General features: G+C 38.3%; 1 protein-coding gene across 2 annotated transcripts in view; it reads left to right on the top strand.

Moving 5' to 3' along the window:
• P2RX5 (purinergic receptor P2X 5) overlaps window positions 1–25,378 on the top strand; it is a 593,368-nt gene that overhangs the window by 261,010 nt on the left and 306,980 nt on the right. For both annotated transcript variants that reach the window (XM_044054334.1, XM_044054333.1), the window contains exons 2-3: window positions 16,334–16,484; window positions 19,753–19,824. In XM_044054334.1, the coding sequence (XP_043910269.1) occupies window positions 16,334–16,484; window positions 19,753–19,824 (223 nt within the window). The remainder of the gene's footprint in view (window positions 1–16,333; window positions 16,485–19,752; window positions 19,825–25,378) is intronic.

The raw sequence follows: 25,378 nt of genomic DNA, 5'->3' as shown, positions 1-25,378 counted from the left end.
ATTCTATTATTTTTAAAGATTTTGCAGGCTTTTTACAATTCATTTCAGGCAATTGGCATTTATTATTTTTGCAGGATCTCAGATTTTTCAGGAACTTCTTGCTGTTTAGTTCAATTGGGTTTTGCAACTCAGGGCAAGCCTCATTACATGCAAACTATTATCCCCATTGATTTTTGTTGCATTTGCTTGGAGTTTGGTCTCATTCTTCCTCTACGGATTGCCACTCAATTACTTCTCTTTGGGGCATGCAACTTGAGTATGGTATGGCATTTACTGGGAGGCAGCCACCTTCTTCCTTTTGATAACCTTGCCTCCAAGTCCTCCCTTTCTCTAAGCATTTGCTAGGGCTTGTCAGGGCATGTTTTGTAGGGGTTGATTGTTTAGTGCTGTTTGCTTTATAAATTGAGAGCCTCCTGATCCACATTGTTGCAGTCCCTCCTACTGAGGGGAGTTTTGTGGCCTGTTTTTGGTTTATGATTGCAGGTGTTGTCTGTAATGCCTTAGATCATTGTTGTACCTACTCCCCTCTGTGTGTTTACCCTTTGTGTGGAGGTCTTTATTAGGTTGACATTTGTATATACTGTATATATATTTGGTCGTGGAGGTGTGTGTATATATTTGTGTTCGTAGTGTTTGGTTTTTTTTTTTTGGGTCAGGGTTGTCTGGTGGTGAGGGGCTTTTTAAAGATAGCGGACTTATATATCTGACGCCTTGCAATGTGAATTTTTGACATCTGAGACGCCATGGCCTTTGACTTTGTACACTTTCTGTTTCTCTGGCCTTATCTTCGGATCTATGTCACATAATCGAACTTCCAAAATTTCAAACACCATAAGTTTAAACTTGGAAGATCGAAATGTGATGACATTGAAACTTCAGAACAGCAAATATTTTCCCAGGGAAAAAATTCGCTGTTCCAAAAAACACACACATAACACAAGCACACCAAAAACCTTGTAACCTACTCTAAACCTTACATACACAAACCCTAACCCTAAGGTCCGTCACTATTGCACACTTACCTTACCCGCACCCTAACCCTAAAGTCTGTCACTATCGCACACTTACCATACCCGCACCCTAACCTCAGTGTCCATCACAATCGCACACTTACTTTAACCCATTCCAAACCTTTTGCACCACAGTGGAGAAAATGTCAAAGCCGCAGAAACGGTCAACCAAATTCTTTCCCTGGGAAAGAATTCGGATTTTTGCGGCTTCAACATTTTCAACTTTCAAACTTCCAAGTTTGAACTTCTGGTGTTTGAACTTCTGGAAGTTCAATTATGTGACATAGACCCTTATCTTCTACATCCACGATGGATTCTGTTTCCAACTCTGGACCTCGTATCTCACCCAACAAGCATAACCCGGAGGTGTCAGGCCTCCAGCTGACCACATGTTTTCTCCAGTTCTGCTGATTGCTAGACAGCTCAGGCTCTCCTCCCCATCCATCACATCTTGTTATCTTCCCCGTAAGACTTCTACTAGAAAGATTTATAAGAACAAATGGATAAGGTTTGTTCTTTGGGCCCTAAACAAAAACATAGACAGTTTTTCAGCTCCTATTCCAACTATCCTTGACTTTTTAGCTATGATTTTCAGTGAAGGGACTAGTTTCTCAACTACTAGAAAGATTTATAAGAGTAGATGGACAAGATTTGTTCTTTGGGCCCTAAGGAAAACCTTAGACAGTTTTTCAACTCCTATTCCAACTATCCTTGATTTTTAGCTACGATTTTCAGTGAAGGGACTAGTTTCTCAACTATTAAAGTTCACTTGGCTGCCATTTCTCTCTTCCATATGAGCGTAAATAGCTCTACCTTAGCTTCTTCTAAACTTTGCAAAGCTTTCTCCAAGGGAACTTTTATACTCAGAGCCCGATTAAAAAACTCTACTCCACCTTGGGAGTAAATATTAAACTTCAGGCCTTAACTCAGACTCCCTTTGAACCTTCAGACAAAGCTGACCTTAAATTTGTGTCTTGGAAGACCATTTTTCTAGTGGCTATGACATTGTCCAGAAGGGTATCTTAACTCCAGGCTCTGTCTTCAAAATCCCCTTATCTAATCTTTCAAAAGAACAGAGTGTCTTTATGAACTAACCCATCTTTTTTTGTCTAAGGTAGCTTCAGAGTCAAATATTAACCAGATCATTAATCTACCAGTTTTCTTTCCATACTTCTCAAACAAAGGGGAGTACATGTTACATCTGCTGGATATGCATAGATCATTTTGTCTCTACTTTTATAGAATCAAAGACTTTAGGAAATCTGATCATTTGTTTCCTTTTCTTCTACCAGATTAGGCAACCCAGTATCTAAAGTTACAGTGGCCAAATGGTTAACTGATTGCATTACCTTTGCCTATGGAAAATTGGGTTTAGCTTTACCAAAACCTCCTAGGACCCATTCCACTAGGTCTATGGTGGTTTCTTCAGATTTTTTGTCTAGAGCATCCTTGGAAAATATTTGTGCAGCTGCAATATGGGCTATTTCACATACATTTATTGCTCATTACAAGTTGGATCTGGTTATTAGGAACAGAGCAGCTTTTGGCTCAGCATTGCTCTAGAATATCCTTCCTTAGGGTCCTCCCAGGGTTGTAGTAGCTGGGGACTGTGCCCTATCAGTTGAGGAATGAAGGAAAATGACAACATCAGATTAAAACGTTATGCATGAACCATAATGTTCCATCTGTGTTGTCCATTTTCATTCTTCCTCAACTTTCCACCCACCTACTCCCTCTTTTATTTTCTTCTGGAGAGATTGAAGATTATTTCTTTTCTGACACTGTCCTATTGTATCTAGGAAGCAGCAAACTCGATCTGAAGTATTTTAGGTTGGTGGAGATTTATGGTCAAAGGGAGGACCTCGAGAATTCTAGGATCCTACTCTTTGGAAGAAGTGTCCGAGTAGGATCCGATTCTCGGATCCAAACCCATCAGTTAAAGAAGAATGAAAATGGGCTACAACAGATGGAATGTTATGGTGAGTGCATAACTTTTTTTCTGCCAATACAGGTTTCACTAGTGCCACAGGTGGCTGTTTATCCATATTAGCTTTTATTTCAGACTTTGAGAAAAAGCTGTATAAATTACAAAATTTACAGCTCAACTATGCATATTTTAAAGAATGTATTAGTTTAAAAATTGGCCCACAGGGACTGAGAAGTATGCTTTTTTTCCAAATGGTATTGATCTAGATTCTAGTTATTTTCAGTATTTAGTTTCTATGTATGACCGACATGGATTTGAAATTAGCCAGTTATTGATTAAAAGAAATGAGTTAATTAAGCAACTTTTGTCAGAGGTGAACAATATTTATTGTAAAATTAAGGATGATTTGTTATTCACAACATATGACAGGAATTATAAAAATTTATTTTTTAAGGTAGATAGGTAATGTGAAATTGTTAGACAGAGAAAACAAAAGAAGCTTATCACAGATCTTAAAAAATATGAGACACACTACATACAGGGAGAAAAAGCAATTTTAGCAATTTTAATCAATTAGAAGATATTGGTGATGGATTGTCTAACTTGGTTGTTGTATTATTAATTTAAATTACCCCAGTGAGTTTATATCTTTGCAAAGATGTGGTATAATAGCCGAGGAAGTGGTGGATTCTTCACAAAATTTTCCCAGTTATGATTATAACAAACAGAGGACCTAAAGTGGTTTTACAGGGAGAAACAAAGAGAACAGGGTAAGGGGCAAAAGAAAGCATTAGATGTTAGCCCCACCCTTTTATCTATCCCATGGACTTCAGCACATGATGTCATTTTGTTAACGTACAAGGGACATAATATTTTTAATTTCAGCCACATAGTTATAAATTTGGAACAATTATTATTTGAAAAGGGTTTCACTTTTATACAGTTTAAAAAATGTGATTTGTCCGATTCTGTTACTGAGCTTCTTCTAGTCACCAGAAGGCTAAATTTGTATCTATATTTTGCATTACATAATAATAGAGGTGCAGGTATTGACTATACAGTCAAGAAAATGTACATTTAATCCACCTATGCATCCTTTCCAAACATATTAAAAAGCCTTTGAGACTGATATTTATAAATTTGCTAATAACAGGATTAAAACTAGATACCACAACCTTTCTGATGAAGAAAAATACATGCTCAAGTGTTTAATGACAGACAAGTCATTCTGAATAATGAAACCCAATAAAGAGGGTGGTACCGTTATTTGTAACAGTATTGATTATTTGAATGTTATGTTTGGTATGTTGCAAGATGTAGATACATATCTACAGGTTTCAAGGAACAAGGTTCATATTGCTTGTAGGCATACTGATATGTTCTTTGATGATTGTCTCATGCAAGTTATGATCTATCTAAACCTATACCAGTTTTTGCATGTTGCTAATCCTATTCCTTCCATTTTTGGGCTACTGAAGATACATAAAAATACCAAATATCCCCCATTTAGGCCCATTTTAGCAGCTCATAGTTCAAAAACATATCCTTTAGCAGTCTTTATTGAGAAATTATTGAACCAGTATTTTCTGAGGAAACACATATGCTTAAAGATTCCTGGGATTTTCTTTTGGAGTATAGACATAGCCCTTTTAGCAATAGAGATGGTGGATCTTTTTACCTGCATTTCACAGAGAGAAGGAATTGAATTGTTTGAAGATGCCCTTTTCACATACAGTTTTCTTTCCAACACTGATATTACATTAATAATAGATGTGTGAACATAGTTTTAGATAATAATTATGTTTTTTGAAGGGGAATTATATAAACAGATAAGAGGGGTGGTCATGGATGCAACTCGTGTCTCTGTTTTTGCCAGTCTTGTCCTGAAAGGTTGGCAGAACAAGCATACATTTAATTCCCCCTTTTATAAATATTGTAAACCATGCCTCAGGTACCTTGATGGCATTTTATTCTGTGGTCAGGTACAGAAGAATTAGTCCACAATTTTATATAATATTTACATGACACCACTTATTTTTTTTTTAAGTTCATGTGTCACTGTAATAAATATACTGTGGAATCTCTTGATGCAACTATTGCCAAAAGAGATTTGGGCTTTATGTCAAATATCGATAGAGAACCTACCTTTAGTAATGCATATCTGCATTTTCAGAGTTGCCATCCCTTTACACACAGAGTTTGGTTAAGGGACAGTTTATTAGGCTTGCAAGGATGGTGCCAGACTGGACAACCTTTAATGTAGAAAAAAAAACAAACTTGAAAAGTTTTTAGATAGGTGTACCCCTGGAAAATGGTTATTAATTTAAGTTCCAACATTGTCTCAGCATGGGGTACAAAATGTAAACCATAATTAGGGCTAGGGATTATTGAACTCTATACCCCCAATGTTGAAAACAACAATTTATTTAATAATAAAGTGATTGATTCCTTTGAGAGAGCTTTTTTATTACAATACAGTTTGGGATCAAAAGTGATTAAATATATTTTGAATAACAACAGGAATGTGTTTAAAATTAATGATATGATTTTTGACATTTTAGGGAAACATCACAATTTTGTGTATAGAATAGCTAATAATTTAAAAAAGTTGTTTGAGATTCCTATATTTGCTAACAGGTCTTTATTGACTTCCAGTAAAGGTACTAAGAAATGCAGAGTTTGTAAATAGTGTACTTACATAATGAAGGGTACTACTGTAAAATTAGAAAATGGTGGGAGTACCAGTGTGGTATTACTACATGGAAATTGCAGTACCTTTGGTATAGTTTATCTTGCAAAATTTTAAACTTGTCTAGCTTACTGTGTTGAAAAAATGGAAAGGACACTTAGAAAAAGAATTTACAAGCATATTTATTACAATGTTAGGTGTAATACTAATAATGCTTTATACAAACACTCCATTTCTTGTCCTGACTTTAAACAATTTAAGTTTGGGATATTGGATACAATTTTTCCCAACCAGAGAGGAGAGGCATGGGAAATAAAGTTAGAGTACAAGGAGCTTTTGTGGCAATTTAGGTTACTTGCCACAATTAAACCAGGTTTAAATGTGCATATATTCATTGCTCCCGTACTTAAACTTAAAGCAGCAAAGTTATAATATCTTATATTGCTGTAATTTTATTCATTTTAACAACTGAATAATATTGATTTAATTCTAATAGTTTTTTATTTTTATATTCTTATTTACAGCAAATTTAGCTTTCCTGGTTTACCATGAAGGATAGACAGGCTAATTATTTATACTATTTATATTGTTCATATGCCAGTTTATGATTATATGCTTTTAAATTTTTATTGATAAATTCAAAGTTATTTGGTGTTTACATATTTAAATTAATTTGTGATGCAACTTCCTACTCATTCTGATAAAGTCCTAATGATAATTTTGTTAAATGAAAGTGCTTAATGATGAGATATTGTGTTTGTGTGTGTGTGTGTGTGTGTGTGTGTGTGTGTGTGTGTGTGTGTGTGTGTGTGTGTGTGTGTGTATTAAACAACTTTTGAAACTACAGAAATTTTGCTGGTGGTTGTTCACTCCTTCTACTAGTGCATGCTTCAGTTTTTGAGTTTGAGTTTTGGTTCAGTGGTTTGGTTACATGCACTATTCACGTTCTTTTTGGGATAGTTTTAAGTCAGAATTGGGCCTTGAAACTGATTTTCTTTGTACTTATTTTTTCTTACATTGATAATATGTATCCTGCAGTGGCAAAAGAACATTGAAAAAGCCCTTTAATGTAGTTTCACAATTAGACGTTTTCACTTAAGTATTTGTCAGAACCTTACAAATCTGTTTCTGATAGTCCTGTCTTAAGTCACACTGTAGGCAAAAGGAGGAGGAAGGAATCAAACCCTCTACCCTTCACTACAGAAAACAGCTTATTAACAGCCAAGAGACTTACTCTGTGTACTGTCAAACTATAAATTAAACTAATCCAATGCAATATGCTGTCCAGTATTTGAGATCATCACAACTGTATAACTGATTTATAATTCTAGTGCTCTAGTTTTTTAAATTGGTACAATGGAAATTTGTTCATTTAACACAGGTGATGTAGTTGCATCCTTGTTCTTTTTATATGGTGTGATATCAGCAGATTTTTTATGTTTTTAATAGTAAACTGTTTTTCTTCTTTCACAGAGCATTTCTGTTTATACAGTTGTTAATTGTTTTACTTGTTCTTAATCAGTTTAATTAGAAGTAATAAAAGGTCACATGTTCTTATTAGAAAGTATTGATTTACCATTCTTAACTGTTTTAATTGGTTCTGAAGAAGTTCCGGTGTTTTTCAGGGGCAAAAGCGCTTAACCTTCATGTGGAATAAAGAGTTTGTTTTTACTTTTCATTGGATTTATTTATGATTTCACATATTTGATTATTCACCACATTCCAAGCTGTTTTGTTCTTTTAGTCCTTCAGAAATCTTGTCACCTGTAAGTGTTGGATTGAATGCCCTGTTACCTACCCAGTCATTGAATTGTTTCTTAAATGCAAATAAACTACTGGCTTTCCTTATTCTAAAGGAGAGTGTATTCCACAGTAAACCCACCTGGCAGTGAAAAGATCTTTTTTCAGTGTAGCATTAAAAGATGGATCTATCCCAAACCTATTATTACTCCTGGTGTCTGTTATATTGTATTTTATTCCAACTCCTAATTTTACAGCCAGTCTATCATTATGGGCACAGTTGTACATACATATCAAATCACCTCTTAATAACATATAATCAGTAGTAAATAGGGATAGTCTAGCCAGTCACTTGTGCTGTTTGTCTTCTGTAGCACTTTTCAATTATTTCTCACTATCACAGTTGAGCCAAGTCATGTGAGCAAAGCACTGTACAATATTCAATGTGCACCTGACTGCAAATTTATAAAGAGAAAGAAGGATGGGTATCCCTACTAATAATTGTGTATAATATTTCTTTAATGGATGTATAGCATGTCCTGGTCACAACTTTTACATTTTGTTCAAATTTAAGTTCACTGTCAACCAGCGCACCCAAATCCCTTATAAACCTCACATTGTTCACACTAGCATTATTCAGTGGGTAAAGGTAACTAACATTATTAGCCCCAAAAGTAACAACTTTGGTTTTACTAACATTAAAATCAATAAGTTTAATTTGTGACCAGTGATGTAAATCATCCACCAAACTTTGTAATCTATGTTGATCTTCCAAGGCTGCTGTGATTGCAGCAGCTTTGGTATTGCCAGTGAATTTGCTGACCCAATTGGCTGACATGATTAGAAAAACTCAAAGCTGGATCTTCCCATATACCCAGGTCCTTAAATGAATTTACAGTTTCAATCACTGTGTACTGTATTAAATATTTACCTTTCAATTTGTTTCCCATATCTCATATGCTTAGTTTTTTTATGTATTTATCAGCCTATTATTCTCCTGTGCCCAAATGGTCATTTTAGTCAAGTTCTTTTGCAGACGTGCCCTATCTGTAACACATGTAATCTGCGTACAGACTGTAGAACACCTCAAATGAAAAAGATGGGTCTGAAAGATGTAATCTAAGCAAGTATTGGCCTAGGACAGAGCCGTGTGGACACCCAGACTGTAATTATGAATTTTACCTGTCCAATTGCTGGATGCGGTTATGTAACTTTGCTGACCCCTTTAAGGCGTCCTTCACCAATACCCCCTTCGATGGTTCGGCTTTGTTCGGACCACAGGTGAAGGATACCCTTACCAGGTGTGAGCAGGAAGGCAAGACTCTCTCTGCCATGGGAGTCCGTTTTTCTACTCCTTCTAGACCATACCCTAAAGGTCAGAAGAGTGGGAAAATGTGGTTTTGCAAACCCCAAGGAGTCGTGCCTGACAGACATGGCGAGTTTCCCTCCAGGGGCAGAGGAGGGAACAACAACAGACGCCGCCCGAGGGGCAGAGGGGGTCCGCAAAATCAAGGTAGCAGGGAATCTTTTTCTGACAAACCGTTTCAGCACCCCTGAGGGGCTGCCCGACTGTCCACTCTCGGAGGCAGTCGGAGGAAGATTGTCACTGTACCCAGAAGCCTGGCGATTCCTCACACAAGACAAATGGGTACAGTCTATCATATCCGAGGGTTACAAAATCCCTTTTGTCCACACCCCCATGCAAACAAACAGATCCCTTCCAGATGTTCCACCTGGTCTAAGGGAACAAGCAGTACTAGAAATTTCAAAACTGCTAGAAAAAAGAGCCATCCAGCCAGTCCCAGCAGACCAGCAAGGATCCGGGATTTACTCCAAGTTCTTTTTGGTACCAAAGAAAACAGGGGACTGGAGACCCATTTTGAATCTCAGCAGGTTAAACAAATCTGTTCAAAGAACGAAGTTCTGGATGGTCACGTTTCAGTCCATTCTACCCTTTTTGGGTCCGGACATTTGGATGTGCTCCATAGACCTACAGGATGCGTACTACCATATCAGAATGAACAGACGCTCCAGGAGGTTTCTCCGCTTCCGGCTGGGAGCCAGTCACTATCAATTCAGAGTCCTGCCCTTTGCCCTCACCACAGCCCCCAGGGTGTTTACCAAATGCATGGCAGTGGTTACGGCTCACCTGAGACGGTGAGGATTCCAGGTGTTTCCATATCTAGATGACTGGCTCCTAATTGCTTCCACCAGGCATCAGCTAATCTGAGCCAGGGATTATACCATCCAAACTTGCTCAGAGGTAGGTATCTCCATAAACTTCGAAAAGTCTGCGTTGTCGCCTTGTCAATCTATAACCTTTATAGGCACGATGTTAAACACAAAAGAACTGTCGGCAAAACTTCCATTAGAAAGAGTATTAGACATTCGCCGACATGTTCAAACGTTACTACAATTCAAGAGAATCCAGGCCAGATTTGTACTGAAAACCTTGAGTCTCATGGCAGCAGCAATCACATTACTTCCCCTGGCTTGTTTTCACATGCGGATTCTTCAATGGATGCTTTTTACCCAATGGTCTTTTCAACAGCTTCCAATGTCTCACAACATAATAATCACCCAATCATGCAAAGACCACCTTTCTTGGTGGATGGTCTCCCCTCAAGTTTTTCAGGGCAGACCGTTTGTACTTCCTCCTCCGGTTGCCATGGTGACAACGGATGCCTCCCTGATCAGGTGAGGGGAGGCTTTTTCAGGGCAGGACTGTCCAGGGCACTTGGCAACCCCCAGAGTACCATCTGCACATAAACATCTTGGATATGAGAGTGGTACTTTTAGCGTTGCAAGCTCTTCAGGACTCTCTACCTACCAGGACTATTGCAGTTCAGACGGACAATATGTCTTTAGTGTGGTACATCAACAAGCAGGGCGGAACCAGGTCCTATCCCTTATGTCGAGAAGCACTCAGACTCTGGCGGTGGGCAATCTCCTCTCAACGGTTTCTGAAAACAACACACATCCCCGGGAAGTCCAACGTCATAGCGGACAGGCTAAGCAGAGCAATCCTTATGCCTCACGAGTGGTCTCTCAATCACTTAGTAGCGGACAAAAGTTTCCGCAGATGGGGTCAACCTTGCTGCGACCTTTTTGCAACCCCTCTCAACAGCAAGTGCAGTGACTTCTTCACTCTCTTCCCCCTCCAAGGCCATTCCCCCAGAGACGCTCTAGTTCACAATTGGCCCCGGGGTCTGCTCTATGCATTCCCTCCTTTTCCCTTAATTCCAAAACTGATTCAGAAAGCGACCGCTTTGGGATCCAGGATGATCCTCATTGCTCCTTACTGGCCTCAACAAATTTGGTTCCCATTCCTGCATCGTCACCTGCTGGAGCAGCCCTGGAATCTGGACCCAGTGCCAGACCTCTTGATCCATCAGTTGGGCGGGCTGCACCAATCCCTTCACTCTCTCAACCTCACAGCTTGATTGCTCCACTTCCAACCTTAGCCAGGCTTCCACATGTTTCTCAGCCAGTGCGCGAAATCATACTTTCTTCACACAAACCTTCTACTAGAAAGACATGTGCTAGTAAGTGGAAACGTTTTTCTTTCTGGGCAGAGGCTAGGAAGATAAACCCCTTTACAGCCCCTGTCCATAATATTTTAGATTTTTTGGCGGAACTTTGTCAAGCAGGTTCCTTAGCTGCCACCATTAGGGTCCAATTGACTGCTATCGCAAATTTTAACGTTAGCCTATCAGAGTCCAGTATCATGTCCCACAAACTTTGTAAGGCTTTTCTTAAAGGGACTATGTTACTTAGACCCACGGTTAAAGATCCCCCCCCCCTCCGTGGGATTTGAACTTGATATTAACTTCATTGATTCTCCCTCCTTTTGAACCTGCAGCTTCTTGTTCCTTAAAGTTACTCTCCTGGAAGACTCTCTTCTTAGTAGCTATTACCTCGGCCAGAAGAATATCGGAACTTCAAGCCCTTTGTGTTCGCGCTCCACATCTTATTTTTCACAAAGATAGAGTTTCACTCAGGACTAATCCTTCCTTTTTGCCCAAAATACCCTCAGAGACAAATCTCAATCAGGCTATTGATCTTCCTGTCTTTTTTCCTAATTATTCAAACAGAGCTGAACAAAAGTTACACTATTTGTACGTTCACAGGCAGTTACGTTTTTATTTGGATAGGACCAAACAGTCAAGAAAATCAGATCAACTCTTCCTGTCCTATGCTGAGGGGAAGCAGGGCCTGCCAGTTTCTAAGGTAACCTTGTCCAGGTGGCTGGCCTCTATTATTACCTTGATCTACCAACTGAGACATAAAAAACTTCCTTCAAAACCAAAAGCTCATACGTCGGTAGCTTTTCAGGCTAGACTTCCAATGGAATCTATTTGTGCTGCAGCAACATGGGGCACTCCTCATACCTTCATTTCACATTACAAGTTGGATATGGCCTCCAGGAGTCGAGCTGATTTTGGTTCTACTGTGCCCAAGAGTCTGTTTCGATGAGCCACCCAGGGCTAAGGTGCTAGGGACGCTGTCCCATCCAGCAAGAATGAAGGCGAGATAGTCAACTTAACATTAAGAAGTTATGCACCTACCTTAATGTTCCATGTTAGTTGTCTTCATCTCGCCTTCTTTCTTGCGTCCCACCCTCCATCCCCCTAGCCTGGTTAGGACAGAGAAGAATCCCTTTTGAGGCCTTCTTCCAACGGTTGACCTTGTTTTTAGGTTACGTCCTCCTCTGTTTGTAGCACTGTAGGTAAACCTTTGGTGGGAACTAGTGTGTTTTTTCCATGGTGTTAGCTTTCCAAACGAGATCTGGATATCTGACGTCTAGCATTGTGGGATAAGGGGAGGCCTCGAGCCAGTAAATAGCTCTCGAGCTTTAGAAAAAGGCCGAGTCGGAGCCGAGGATCGGCTCCGAACCCATCGAGCAAGAAAGAAGGTGAGCTGAAGACAACTGACATGGAACGTTATGGTAGGTACATAACTTCTTATTCTCAGCTCTGTATATTTGCCGATCAGTCTCTCAGAACAGTGAGACAACAGTTTCAACACAGATCTAAGCAACAATTAAATTCTATAACCAAAAATATATATATACTCAGCTCTGTATAATTGCAGATAATATGTAAGGCAGTCTCTCAGAACACAGGTTCCAGCAATTTGAATGCAGCTGTTACTATGCCAACTGAAGACACAGCAGAAAATGGGGGTGGGGTGGGGAAAATAGTTACATCCATAACCTAAAAGGAAAGGCCCAGGTTTGTGCCAAACTTTTAGTTAATGATACTACATGTACTGAGACTGTGGACATAGCTAACCTGTTGGCTGACAGGTTCTATGAAAACTTCACTTCCCTGTCCCTGCCACACGTACCTCATGACATCCCTAGCACCTCTTCCCTACCGTGTATCTTTAAAGAGCAGGTCATAAAAGCCCTCTCTGAGGCCAAAAACACAGCATGTATGGGACCTGATATCATCCCAGGTTGCATCCTACGTGGGCTCCAACAAACATTAGTAACACCATTGGTTACTGTTTTCAATCATAGTCTAAGCACCGGCTTCATCCCAGCTGAATGGGAAATAGCTACCATTATTCCCTTGCACTAAGGTGGTGCTTTCACTGACCCCAGGAACTATAGACCTATTAACCTGACTAGACTTATCTGCAAGGCCATGGAGTGAATCATCATGGACCTTACCAACAAAAATATAGGTAATCTCCAAACACTTAGCCCTACTCATTTTGGATTTGTCAAAGGGAGAGCATGCCTGTTAAACTTGGTGGTCTTCTTGGAGACAGTCACCAAGGCACTGGATGAGGGGGAATTTGTGCATACAGCCTACTTAGACTTAGCCAAGGCATTTGACAATATCCCCCACTCAGGAATCATTGACAACCTCACCCAGCTAGTTATCAACCCTTATATTGTTAGATGGGTCGCTAACTGGCTCACTAATAGAACTCATAAAGTCAATATAGAGGAATCCATCTCCAACAGCAGACCTGTAACCAGTGGTGTTTCACAGGGATCACTCCTGGGACCCCTAGTGTTTGGAATCTGTTTCTCCAAAGTACAAGCAAAAACTAAAGGTATGTGGCTGACAAAGTCTGCTGATGACTACAAATTGGGATCAGTCATAGAATCTCCAAATGATGTTAACATCCTACAAGAGGGTCTTACACAAACAAATGAATACTGCCAAAGTCATGGCCTTAAATTCATTGCAAAACAATGTATTATCATCCCTTTAGGTAAGAACAATGTTCCTGCTAACTACCACATCAATAGCAACACCTTAGCTATGCATTCAGTGGTCAGAGACCTGGCCACACAGATTGATAGCACCCTTACCATTGACAACCATGTCTGCACAGTGGTAAGAAGGGCATTCTATATTGCTCATCTCATAAGTAAGGGCATTGCTTCCAGAAAAAAAAGAAGTTATAACCTCTCTGTTCTCTTCACTCATCAGGCCAGTCATTGAGTACAACGCCCCTTTTGGTAAGTAACTTTCCAAGCGCCCGCAGCAATTGGAGAGACCACAAAGGTTCCTCACAAGGAAAATTCAAGGTCTTCAGTATCTGTCCTATATGGATCATCTGAAATCACTGTTACTTTATTCTGTTTCATAGAGACTACTCAGGGGCAATCTCTGCCTTGCATACAAATCAATCTCTGAGCCTACGTTATTGGAAGTGCTGCATATCTGTAACTCAAGTGGTACACAGGTTACTTGCTCTAAAAACCTTAACTTGGTATGTGACATTAATAGAATTTGCTGGAGGGACAGATTTGTCTCCCAGAGGTTACCACACCTTTGCAACATACTCCCACTTCATGTCAAACAGAGCACCTCAATGGCCTTCTTCAAACGCAATCTGGACAACTGGATTGGTAACCATAAATTCACCCAGGGGGTTCCACCTGTGTCCATTTTGGACAGGAACAATAGGTGCTGATCATGGAAATAAGGGTAGAACTTGGCAGGGCTTGTAAGGGCTATTAGCCTAGTAACTTCCTATGATCCTATGATCCTCTGCTAGGCTCATACCTGCCTGTGACACATTTTCTCAGAGCTCAAGCATGTCGCTCTATATATAGTCCAAGGAAGTGCTTCTCAGGTCATTCACTGCCACATAGACTATGACTGAGACATACATGTATTTAGGGGTAAGTGACCTGAGTGTTTGTGTAATCTAACGAATCCTGGCCCTTGACAGGCAACTAACTGTAACCTTCCCCTTATCCAGCTTGGTAGGTTGGACATCAGTGTGTCTCACAATGGAGTCTGCTATAACCAGAATACTGGGTTGTGGAGTGTTTCACCTTATGTGCTTGGTAGTTGAGACGCAATGAGATGTGGGTTTATGTGTTGTGATGGGAATTGTTTGTGTGCATGCACAGTTTCTGGACTGTGCCTGAGATGCCTTTGAGATCTGAGTAAGTTACATGTGAGCACCTCTGCATATGTGGGTCTATGTGTGTGGTCCTTTGTGGGTGCGGTGATTGATGTGCATGATTCATTGACAGCCTGTTTATTGTTTTTTGTGTCTGTATGTGAGAGTCTAGCCTCCAGTGTACATGTGTAACTACATCTCTCACATACTGTATTTGTCTGTTCAAGAATTAATTGGGTGTTAAGTGTACATAAGGCATTTGTTACATTGTCTCAGGATGCCCATGTCCACCAAGATGAATGCAGAGATAGCAGCAAAATGCCTATCCAAAGTTGCAGATCCTAATGTGTACTTGCAAGGGATAGGAGTGGAGGGTGTTTGTAACTGGATCAGGGAAGGGTGATTACTTGGTGTAATCTGTAGCAAACCTAACCAGTGATGATGCCCAGTGCCCAAACCAGATGCTCTCTGAGGAGTAATAGTCCTGGGTGCTATAATATGGTAAGGTAGACCTAAATAATCCTAAGTAAATGTGCAAATGCTGCTCACTGCACAGACTAGTTACTGCATGAGTAATGCAAGACTGAGGTAAAATTCAAGGTTATTTTTCTAGGGAAATTTCAACTTCTGGGGATTGCGTGTATACAAGGCACCAGTAACCACAGCTGTGTGAAGAGCAGCTTCTTACAAATGTGAAGCTTATATACAGTCAGATTGCTGAATGCTTGTATCCAGAATTCCAAAGCTGTCAGTGGCATTATCTTGTTTCATAGGGCTGATTGATCTTTACAGACAATAAACACATCTTTTCCTAAATGTGTTCTGTTTGCTCTTTTCTAAACATTGTTCATCTCACCAGTTCAGTCATTTATATTTATTTATTTATTTAAAGTTTGTTTATTTAATATTTGTTTACCAGGAAAGTATGACTTGGAACAAAGCCAATTTTCAGCGGAGGCAGGGGGAGAAATCCTCCAGATGCATGTCTTTGTAATATATGTAATAGCAGTTCTCTAAGCTATGCCTATTGCACAAGTGAAATTGTCATCAGTAAATCTAGATTTACTACTAATAATGGTAAACAAATCATCCAGCTTTTGACATGTGGAACACAGAACAACAGTGTTATCAGGCATTACTTTTAAATATATTTAATATTTATTACACTGTACAAGGTATATGTGCTTTAGCAAATCATTAATGACATACTCATTTAGCTGAAAATTAATAAAAAAATCTAAAAGAAAAGAATAATCAAAATCAGTTACCACAGAATTCAAAGAGAAGTTAAATCGACTTCTATGAGAAAAATCACACAAATAATATGCAACTAAATACTAAATTATGTGCAGTAAAGAAGACAGACACAAGTCGTAATTCCTTTACATTACACGCAAATGTGTGCAATAGCTTCTGCTCACTGTCGCTGACAGTCATATCATATGTGGCAGTGGCATCAAATGTGATTGCTGATATTGGCTTTTTCTTCCAGGTGAAAGATGAATGCATATGTCTGTGCAATGTAAGTGATGGCCTGCAGCAAATGAGTGCAGAAATCTTCAGCCTTTGATTTAATTTTTCTTTTTCAAGGTGGGTGTTCCTCACAAAGAAAGGCTACCAGGAGGTTGAAGCATCGATTCAAAGCTCAGTAATGACAAAACTGAAAGGCGTCACCTTCACTAACACATCAGAAATGGGACCCAGAATTTGGGATGTAGCAGATTATGTAGTTCCTCCTCAGGTAGGTAATTTAAATCTGCTGTTGTATGAAGTGAAAGACAGCCTTTGTATTAATTTGTAATTTATTAATATTCTAATCAGTTACTTTGATTTCAATAGCCACTCACTTCACTTTGGCTTAACAGTAGCTCTCACTATTTAGTCTCCAGCACCAAAGAGAAGTAGGTTTCTATCTTTATTTTATTATTTTTTTTGTACTTGACAAGTAGTGTAGAGCACAGCAGGTTGTGTTAAGTCTTTGCTATGAAAGGCTTCATGGTACACCCTAAACTTCATATTGCATATTTTCTGTTAGAAATATATGACTACATGCAAGTCTGTACCTCAGCCATTTTGCAGTTTTTATGGCAGTGATTTAGACTTAGTTTCAGAGCTTTACATCACTAGGTTCAGTATATGCATACACATATTAATACATACATACATATATATATATATATATATATATATATATATATATATATATATATATATACACACACACACACACACACACACACACACACACACACACACACACACACACACACTTAGTGTTGGGAAGTATGCCATTTCCCGACATTATGTGATCTCACAGTTAGTATATATAATTAGTAGGGGCTATGGGGGCACAGCCCCCTACATGGAGGGTACAGGGGTGCTTACCCCCTGCACAAACAGTGTTTTATTTGTTTCTTTTTTAATTTAGAATTTTGCATATGCTGAGGTTCTTGTTCATTATATGCACAGTAGCTTTACGATCTTCACATTGTTGACGTTTTGATAGTCAACATTTGGGTGTTTTGACATTAATCAGTGCACTCATGTATGTAAATGTATTTGTGTCTGTGTCTATGTCTGTGTGTGTGTGTGTGTGTGTGTGTGTGTGTGTGTGTGTGTGTGTGTGTGTGTGTGTGTGTGTGTGTGTGTGTGTGTATATATATATATCCAGGCATAATTTTACAAATTAAAATCGAAAGACGCTACTGTTATTACAGTTGTACAGCTTCACTACTTGAAAATGTTATTGTTCTCTTAATTCAAGTGTTATAAAGAACCCAAAGTGCAGTACTATGGCAAAGGTGGGTAAGCAGTACACCAACTCATAAGGGGTGCCAAATCTTTAAAAAAAAATTGACAATGTACAACCTGTCATTAAACGATTGCATATGCAATCATGTGTGGCAGTTACAGACAGTTGTAAAATGTCTGTCAGTCCATTCTTTTTTATGTTTATATTTTAAGTAGTTAAGCTACCTTTAAAAACAGAAGAGTTTGAGAGTTTACAAGTAAAATGATAGCTTTAAATTATCAAGCTGTTATTAAAAAAGTTTGACAGTTTACAAGCTGTTATTAATCAAACACAACTGGGATAAATGATGGACTGTAGGAAGGGGACACAAATAATGTATTGCCTGGGGCACCAAACTCTTGTTACTACATCTTTGCTAAAGCTGAAACATGTACATAATCTTACACCATTATGAAACATATTGTCTAAAAATATTACTGAGTACCATAATAAGCAAACCAGAAGAAATCATATTTTAAGTGACTAGCCCTGCCCTGTCTTATTTTGTTTCAGATCAGTAGATGGGATGCACAGTACAAAGAAATATCTTTTGTTTGTCTCACCAAGAACTTTGCTGCAGGGAGAAAAGAGATTTAGTAAAGTACAGCAGTTTTTCCAGTATGTTACTTAAATAGAATTTGGATTCACTTGAAATTTTTTTCTCTGCACTTTTCCTCATCTTCAACTGTTAAGCCACATCTTCTATCAGACAATGCATTTATTCCCTGAGGTGGAGAGTCTTCCTTCAGATGCCCTAGGGAGAGTGGTGTCCAAGGGAGCCATCGTCCCTACAGATTTTGGGGTGTTTGTTGTTCTCACTAGCGATCCAGCAGTGAGACCATTATGAATGGAGTTAACCTTTCCTCTTGGTAGTGACATAGCTGATTATGTCAAAGTAGGAACTAACTATTCCCCAATAACAGATCACATTATACCCCCTGTGTGCACACTGTGCAGTCATCAAGGGCTACTATCATAAGTTTTGGAGGTTATACCAATATCATCCATTCTCTGGCCTCTGCCATTCAACTCTGTTCCTGGTCTCCAGCAAGGATCATTTCATGGGACAGCATAGTCTGCCCAGTACCTGGATAGGCACATCCATCCTTCCAGGCTGCATCATCTAATGCTTGAGCAGTTAAGTGAACTCCTGTCTCCTGGGCCTTATCCCACTATACCACCAGCAAGGCTTCCCTGAGTAATTTAAGTCCTGATACTCGATTTTGAAGAAGTCAGTTTGAACATTTTAAGTAAGGATGTTCTTTGGTTCTAGATTAGCTTCCTGAAACAGTACTTACTAAAACACAATTTAGTAAAAAAAAAAAAAACAACTTTAATAAAAACATAATTTACTGTAAGTCATTATGTAGAAGTATGTTATATTGAAAATATTACTGAAAGACTAACATACTTGAATACAGAAAAATGCCATGTAGGGAGTGTACCCCCTGCCACTTATTATTCTTACTCCAAGGTCATTGGAAGTTTCTAAAAAAAGTTAATTTTGATATGTGCAATCAAATAAGTTATAGGCAGATAAATAATTGCATATACTTTAAACTGCATAGACCTTAAAGTTAGAGAACTAAGAAAGGGGTGTGAAGGGCTCAGAAGAGCTCCTCAATGAAATACCATATTATTTTGCATTTAAGTATTTTACTTTTCCTGTGTTTACTGTTTTGATTACAATATGTTTTGGTTTATTGACTTTCGGTCATTTATGTTTTCGGTAAAATGCTTTCACTGAATTGTTTTTTAATAGCTTTAAGAACATGAACTAGAACTGTAGCTTCTTTCATGGATTCCCTTTAATTTACAGTCTTCTTATTTTAGAGATACTGACAGAAATATTTTGCCTTCCAAGAAAGTACAGTTTGCTTGTATCCCAGTACACCCCACAGTGTAGCCAGTGCATATCAAACTATTCAGAGCACAGTAATTTCTGTATCTAAACAAGTGTCTGTCTTGTATCCTTGGTACAGTTCAGCATTTGCTGACAAATGCTTGTTTACCATGGCTGCTCATTGCAAATGGTTCTGCAGCATGTTACATTACTAGTGATGAAATGGATAAACACTTTCACAGCACCTACTAACTTGTTGATTGGAGTGATAAGGATGTTTTAACATCTGTATAGTAGCTTAAAATGATTATGTCTGCAACATTATGTCGTTTCTTGTTTCTTCATTTTGGATTAAGGAAGTGTTTTATTTTTCAGGGTGAAAATGTCTTTTTTGTGGTAACAAATTTAATAGTCACACCAAATCAGACAGAGGGTACTTGTCCTGAGGTGAGTAATACCTGTATACAGTATATGTGTGTGTGTGTGTGTGTGTGTGTGTGTGTGTGTGTGTGTGTGTGTGGTGTCACACTTATATAGTTCAGTGGAGTTACTGTATGTTTTCATGTTGAAGTTATCCACATATGGTTTACATGGGGATTTTTTGTATTGTCTTCATTTGAAAACATTTGCTTTACATCTGCAAATCAGTGTCTTTTATAGATAATGTTATGCTGAAGAACTTGTACACTTGCAGTAATCTGCTGCCTGCATTTATTTTAATTATTTATTTTTGTTTTTCCAGAAATGGGATGCTTTTTTTCTGCTTTTCTCTCCATTTGTACAACAGGAAAATGTAAAATAAACAGTATCTATCTTTTTACAGCTAATATGTAAAGACTTTTACTGACAGTATCACATTATCTTGTTCAGTGCTAATTTAATTCAACATTTTAAGGCATTCTTTTTCAATCTACATTCACTTTAAAATATCAGTCACCTTTGTGCTAAATAACATAGTAGGTACAGCACTTTCCTGTGCTTTTTGGTTATTTGACTTTGAAAATATTAATGCTTATGATTTTGTTGGAGAATCTACTAATACATTTACTCTTCAAATGATTTCCTTGATTGGATGTTAACAGATGTCTGTGTGTGTGGCTGCTGCTAAATGGTTCACCAATTAGACAACTGTTACTTAAGAGATAATCCTGTCTGTACTTATTCATTGTCAAGGAGCCGAGTGACTTGACTAACATTAAGTTGCAGCCAAGGGAGCCTGCAGGATTTTTTGCAGGGGGGGGTGCAAACCCAAGCCCCACCCATGCAGCCCCACCCCCTCTGCTGCCCCACCCACTCGGCCCCACCCCTCGCCCACACAGCCATTCCAGTGTCCCATTACTTGGCTATTTCTCCCCATTTGTCATCGACACTGTTCAAATCTTTCAGTGTGCATACTGTTTTATGCTTTACTTCTACAATGATTACAGATATTGGGATTTCATTTACAACTTTTATTTCAAATTTTATAGCACAAACACTGATAGACATTTACTAAACCTAAACAAAGCAATAGTCTTATAATGAAAAAAGACTTAGCATTAAAACTTCTCTACCTTTGAAACCCACATTCACTGAAACAACATTGAAACCCGCATTCAAAGAAAATGCATCTGGCCAGTGGCAGGAAGTTTACCTTTGGGCTGTTTTCAAATCATAGGCTCCTTGCACACATTTTTAGAACCATGGGAAAGTTATTTGATTCACCTACCTGACTGTATTAATTATACTATATATGTGCGAAAGTTTTGCAGCTATAAGTAAGTGGAAATGGCTAAAATGGGAAATAAAACCTGCGACAGAGTGGCTTCAAAAATTGTATTGGTTATGTACTAGGCATTTTTTATGTTACAGAAAGTTGACAAAATATGAAGCAGAATGAGCATAAACACATATGAAAAAAGTATAACAAAAGAATGTAAACCCTGGGACAAATGCTGTCACATAGAAAATTACCAGTAATAAGTGAAAAGAAGACATGAGCTGTAATGGTCCAATAGGAAACAATGGAATGAGAATTTTTGTTTTTTTAAGAGAGTAAATGGCTTTTGGAAGAATAGAGAAAAAGTTGCAAGTGTCAAGAATGAGCAATATAAACGAGGCAATGAAATTGTATGTGAAATACAATGAAAATGAATATCTGTCTCCTTTTTTTTGTATCCATTATATCATCCATGTACAGCAAATTACATTTCTTTTGTTATTTCAAAAAATGTTCTTCCTGTTTAGTGTTCTCCTGTGTAGCACCTTAACTTAGACTGCACTTTCATTGCAATGTGACGGTGCTGAGTTATGTATGGTTTATGTGGAAAGGCACACGTGAAGCAGTAAGAAGTGGAAAAATAATGCATTATTAAAAGAGATTTTTGACATCTGTGGATGGATGGGAAAGAGAGAACAAATAAGTGCAATTAATTTCAAAACGTTGTCTTAGTCTCATAATGTTATTATGTCTTTCCTTCGTTATCTTTTTTTTTCTTTGTGAAAAAAATGCTGATGCTATCTTTGGAAGGTCTGAAGTTTCACTGTTTCTGTTATTTTTTTTTTTTTTTTTTTTGAGGCTACATGTGTGAATTAAAAATGAATGGAAGAGATATATTGTTTCTGTAAATAATGCAAATAACAGTCCCTGCACTCCTGTGCTGTTTTCAGTAAATGCCAAGCTGGATAGGACCTCTTTGAATGACGGCCTCTCAAAGTACATCAGGCCATTACTGTCACATGAATCTAAGCACCTGTTATGGAGCAACAGAACCCACAGGCTTCTCATATTCTAGGCATCAAAGGAAATTGTGCTACCTGCTGCACCATTAAAACTGATAAAAAAAGATGCTAAATGAACACCTAAATAAAGCAGTGGGACAGCAACTATATTATTCGATCTGGAAACTATACTGAGGTGTGAGATAGTGGGGACATGAAAGTGTAGTAAGGTTTAAGGTATTGGGAAGAAGAGGTTAAAGTGTGGGTTTCGGGAAAACTGCAAGCAACACGAGCAAAAAAGTAAAAGATAGTTAAAAGATAAAGAAGTAGTGATGATGAGCTAAGAAAACATTATCTAATTACATGTAGTTTTACAGCCAGTTTCAAATACTGAGCTACATACTTCAGTATTCCAGCTGGGGAATACTTTCATACAGTAAAAGACTGGTTAAATCTCTACTTCCCTGTCATTGCCACATTGCTTTATCTCCATTAACATGCACACTCAGCTTTACTTAGTCGAATGGAAAGAGTGAGTAATTATCACATGCAGAATGTGGTAGTTACTCTTTACAGCTACTGCTCTATCTAACTTGGTGAGTTTATCCCATTTCCTTCTAATTTTAAAAGCTTGGTGTTTTCAGGCTCCTAAGTGCAATTTCCATTTCTCCACACTTGCACATATAGTAACTTGTGTTGTAAAGTTGAGCAACATTCTTTTACTCGAATAACAGCAGTGGGATGAAATACAATTTCAGTTGAGTATGATCAGTAGCAAGGATTTGCCCTCTTCACCAAGTAACCATCTCAGAAATTACTGCATTATGAGCGACGGGTAAACCATTCTGCATGAAGGTATGGAGGGCTTTCCCCCACAGAAAAATATCCATATCAAAAAGTAAGGTGTTGGTTTGCTTTTAGCCAGCTTGCCATTGGAGAAACTATATGTTGGCAAACTGAAACAGAGGAGTAGTAACTTGCTTTTAAGCTCAGAGTGCACTCATGAATGTGTGTATAAACACTGTCTAAATCTTTCACAATGACATACAGAAATAGATTATATTAACCATATGTCTCAAAACAGCCTCTAAGTTAAGAAATTACTATCATCAAGTATTGACATATCATTTTAAGCTTTAGATATTTTTTTTTTAACATGCACTCCATTTTGTCAGTGATACATTCACATTGCTCCTTCTTGCTCATAAAAAATTCTCAGATACATTACTTGGAACCTTAAAACACTAAGCTAAGGATTCTGTCTTGTACTTTATGAAGAACCTGCTGAATAAATTCACATCACATTTGTATATTTTCATTGCTACAAAGAGGAGTGTCTGGGGACAGTAACTACGTCATTACAAATGTGACCTTCTCAGCAGATAGTTCCTAAAAGAAGCAACATGTTAATATAAATTAAACATATATATATATATATATATATATATATATATATATATATGCATATATACATATTCTTATAGCATTAACTTCACTTATTCTCTGTATTAGCATGGACTATGTATGATCTGCAGCACAGCTATACACCTCTGCAAAAATTAAGCTCACAGCTTGCCTAAAAGTACGTCTGTTAACAACTCATCATTAACTTTCCCCATGCATGGCAAATGATATTCACATAACTAAGCCTCAGTCAGGTTCCTGAGAGGCAAAATCCTGTCTGTTTAATCTAGATGAATAAACATTGATATGTACAGCAAGAAGGCTAAATTGTGCTGCAGCAAGTAACGTTAGTGAAAGGGAAACTGCATGTAAACCATTTGCATTTCATGCGCTGCGTACCTTCCATTCTTATTGTCTATAAGTATTCTGATTAGGTGATGGAAACCAAGATCACTGTACTTTAAATGTGCTCCCTACTTAGCCAAAAGCTAAAACCATAGAGTCACTGTGCTCTTTTGAGCCCTTGCTAAGACCAGGTGCCTTAAAAACAGTGAAGGCTCCTCAAGTAATGATCAACTTATGGGACACAGGCTTCTAGTATTCAGAGCTGCACTTGTAAAATAATGACTCAGAGGATGCAGGAATTGTGACAAACAGCACTCCCTCCACAGCAAGAGTCATAGCGTATTTGTCAGATAAAATATTTTGTATTTGTTCTAGGTAAACAACAAGCGAAAGCAGCGTACTGCAACACAGGTTTAACATGCACAGATAATATAGCCCTTTCCAAAGGAATCTCCCTTTCTTTTTCTGGCTTAAAATCATATAAATTCTAACTACAACTATAAGCATTTCACTGTCCATGAGCCATGCCTGTTCAACCATACATTGAGTTTTCTTTACTGTCACCCTGATAGGTAAATCATGTTCACAAGGGTCCTTTCTTAAAAAATGAGAAGAGTAAACTAAACTAGCCTAATTTATCTATGGTGTTTCCACAGCTCAATGGTATAGGGAAGCAATACATGCTTGTAAGGTTAGTTGTTTTGACACATGTAGCTGCTTGGTTTGACTGGTAGTGAACTATATACAAGCATAGTTGCTTCAGCCAATATTTATGAGATACGGTACTAACCCTCTAACAGCACACAGAAAGAAAGCAGGAGTACTTTTAGAGTACACAAATTGAATCTAAATAGCTTCAGTACAATAAAGATTCCATACAGCATAAATGAAACGGAGCACAGCTCTGCATAATGAAACATCTGCATTTAGAAATGAAATGAAACAGAGCTTACACCCCTTAAATGAAACATAGTACAGCTCTGCATAAGGAAATGAAATGGAGCATAGCTCAGTCTGCATATAGAAATGAAATGAAATGAAATGGAGCTTACCGACCTGTGGGAGTTGACTTAGTGTGGCTACCAGGAACTGATGCAATCATTTTTTTCCACGCTCTTATGTGTTTTAAATTACGTAGCGTGCAGCACATGTATGAGTCAGGTCTTGTAGCTGTAAAAGTGGGAGGGTGCTTCCCTCCTCCTCGCCCTATGGTTCCGGGCTGGCACCTAAAACGGGATGCAAAGGGCGTTCTTAAAGAGGAATGCCCTTTCTTTAAAAAAAACTTTTTTAAAAATTATAATAAAATTAATTTCTCGGCCAGCCGATTCCAGGGGGGGTGCAAGTGCACCCCCTTGCACCTGCCTGCGGGCACCCTTGGTTGCAGCTAAAGTACATGAAATATTCTTACTAGTGGGAAATGAGGTTTGGAACAGGCCATTTTGTCCTGGGACATCTTCAAGTGGGTTAGATACATAGGTTAGCAGGAATTAAGAGAATAAGTGGGGGAGGATAGAGTTAATTGGGATGGAGGGATGTTTAGGAGGAAATGAGG

This window comes from Protopterus annectens, chromosome 13.part0, assembly GCF_019279795.1.
Source record: "Protopterus annectens isolate FY-2018-M chromosome 13.part0, PAN1.0, whole genome shotgun sequence".
Lineage (NCBI taxonomy): Eukaryota > Metazoa > Chordata > Ceratodontiformes > Protopteridae > Protopterus > Protopterus annectens.
Note: the sequence above shows the minus strand (reverse complement) of the source record. Positions and strands in the feature narration are given on the sequence as shown.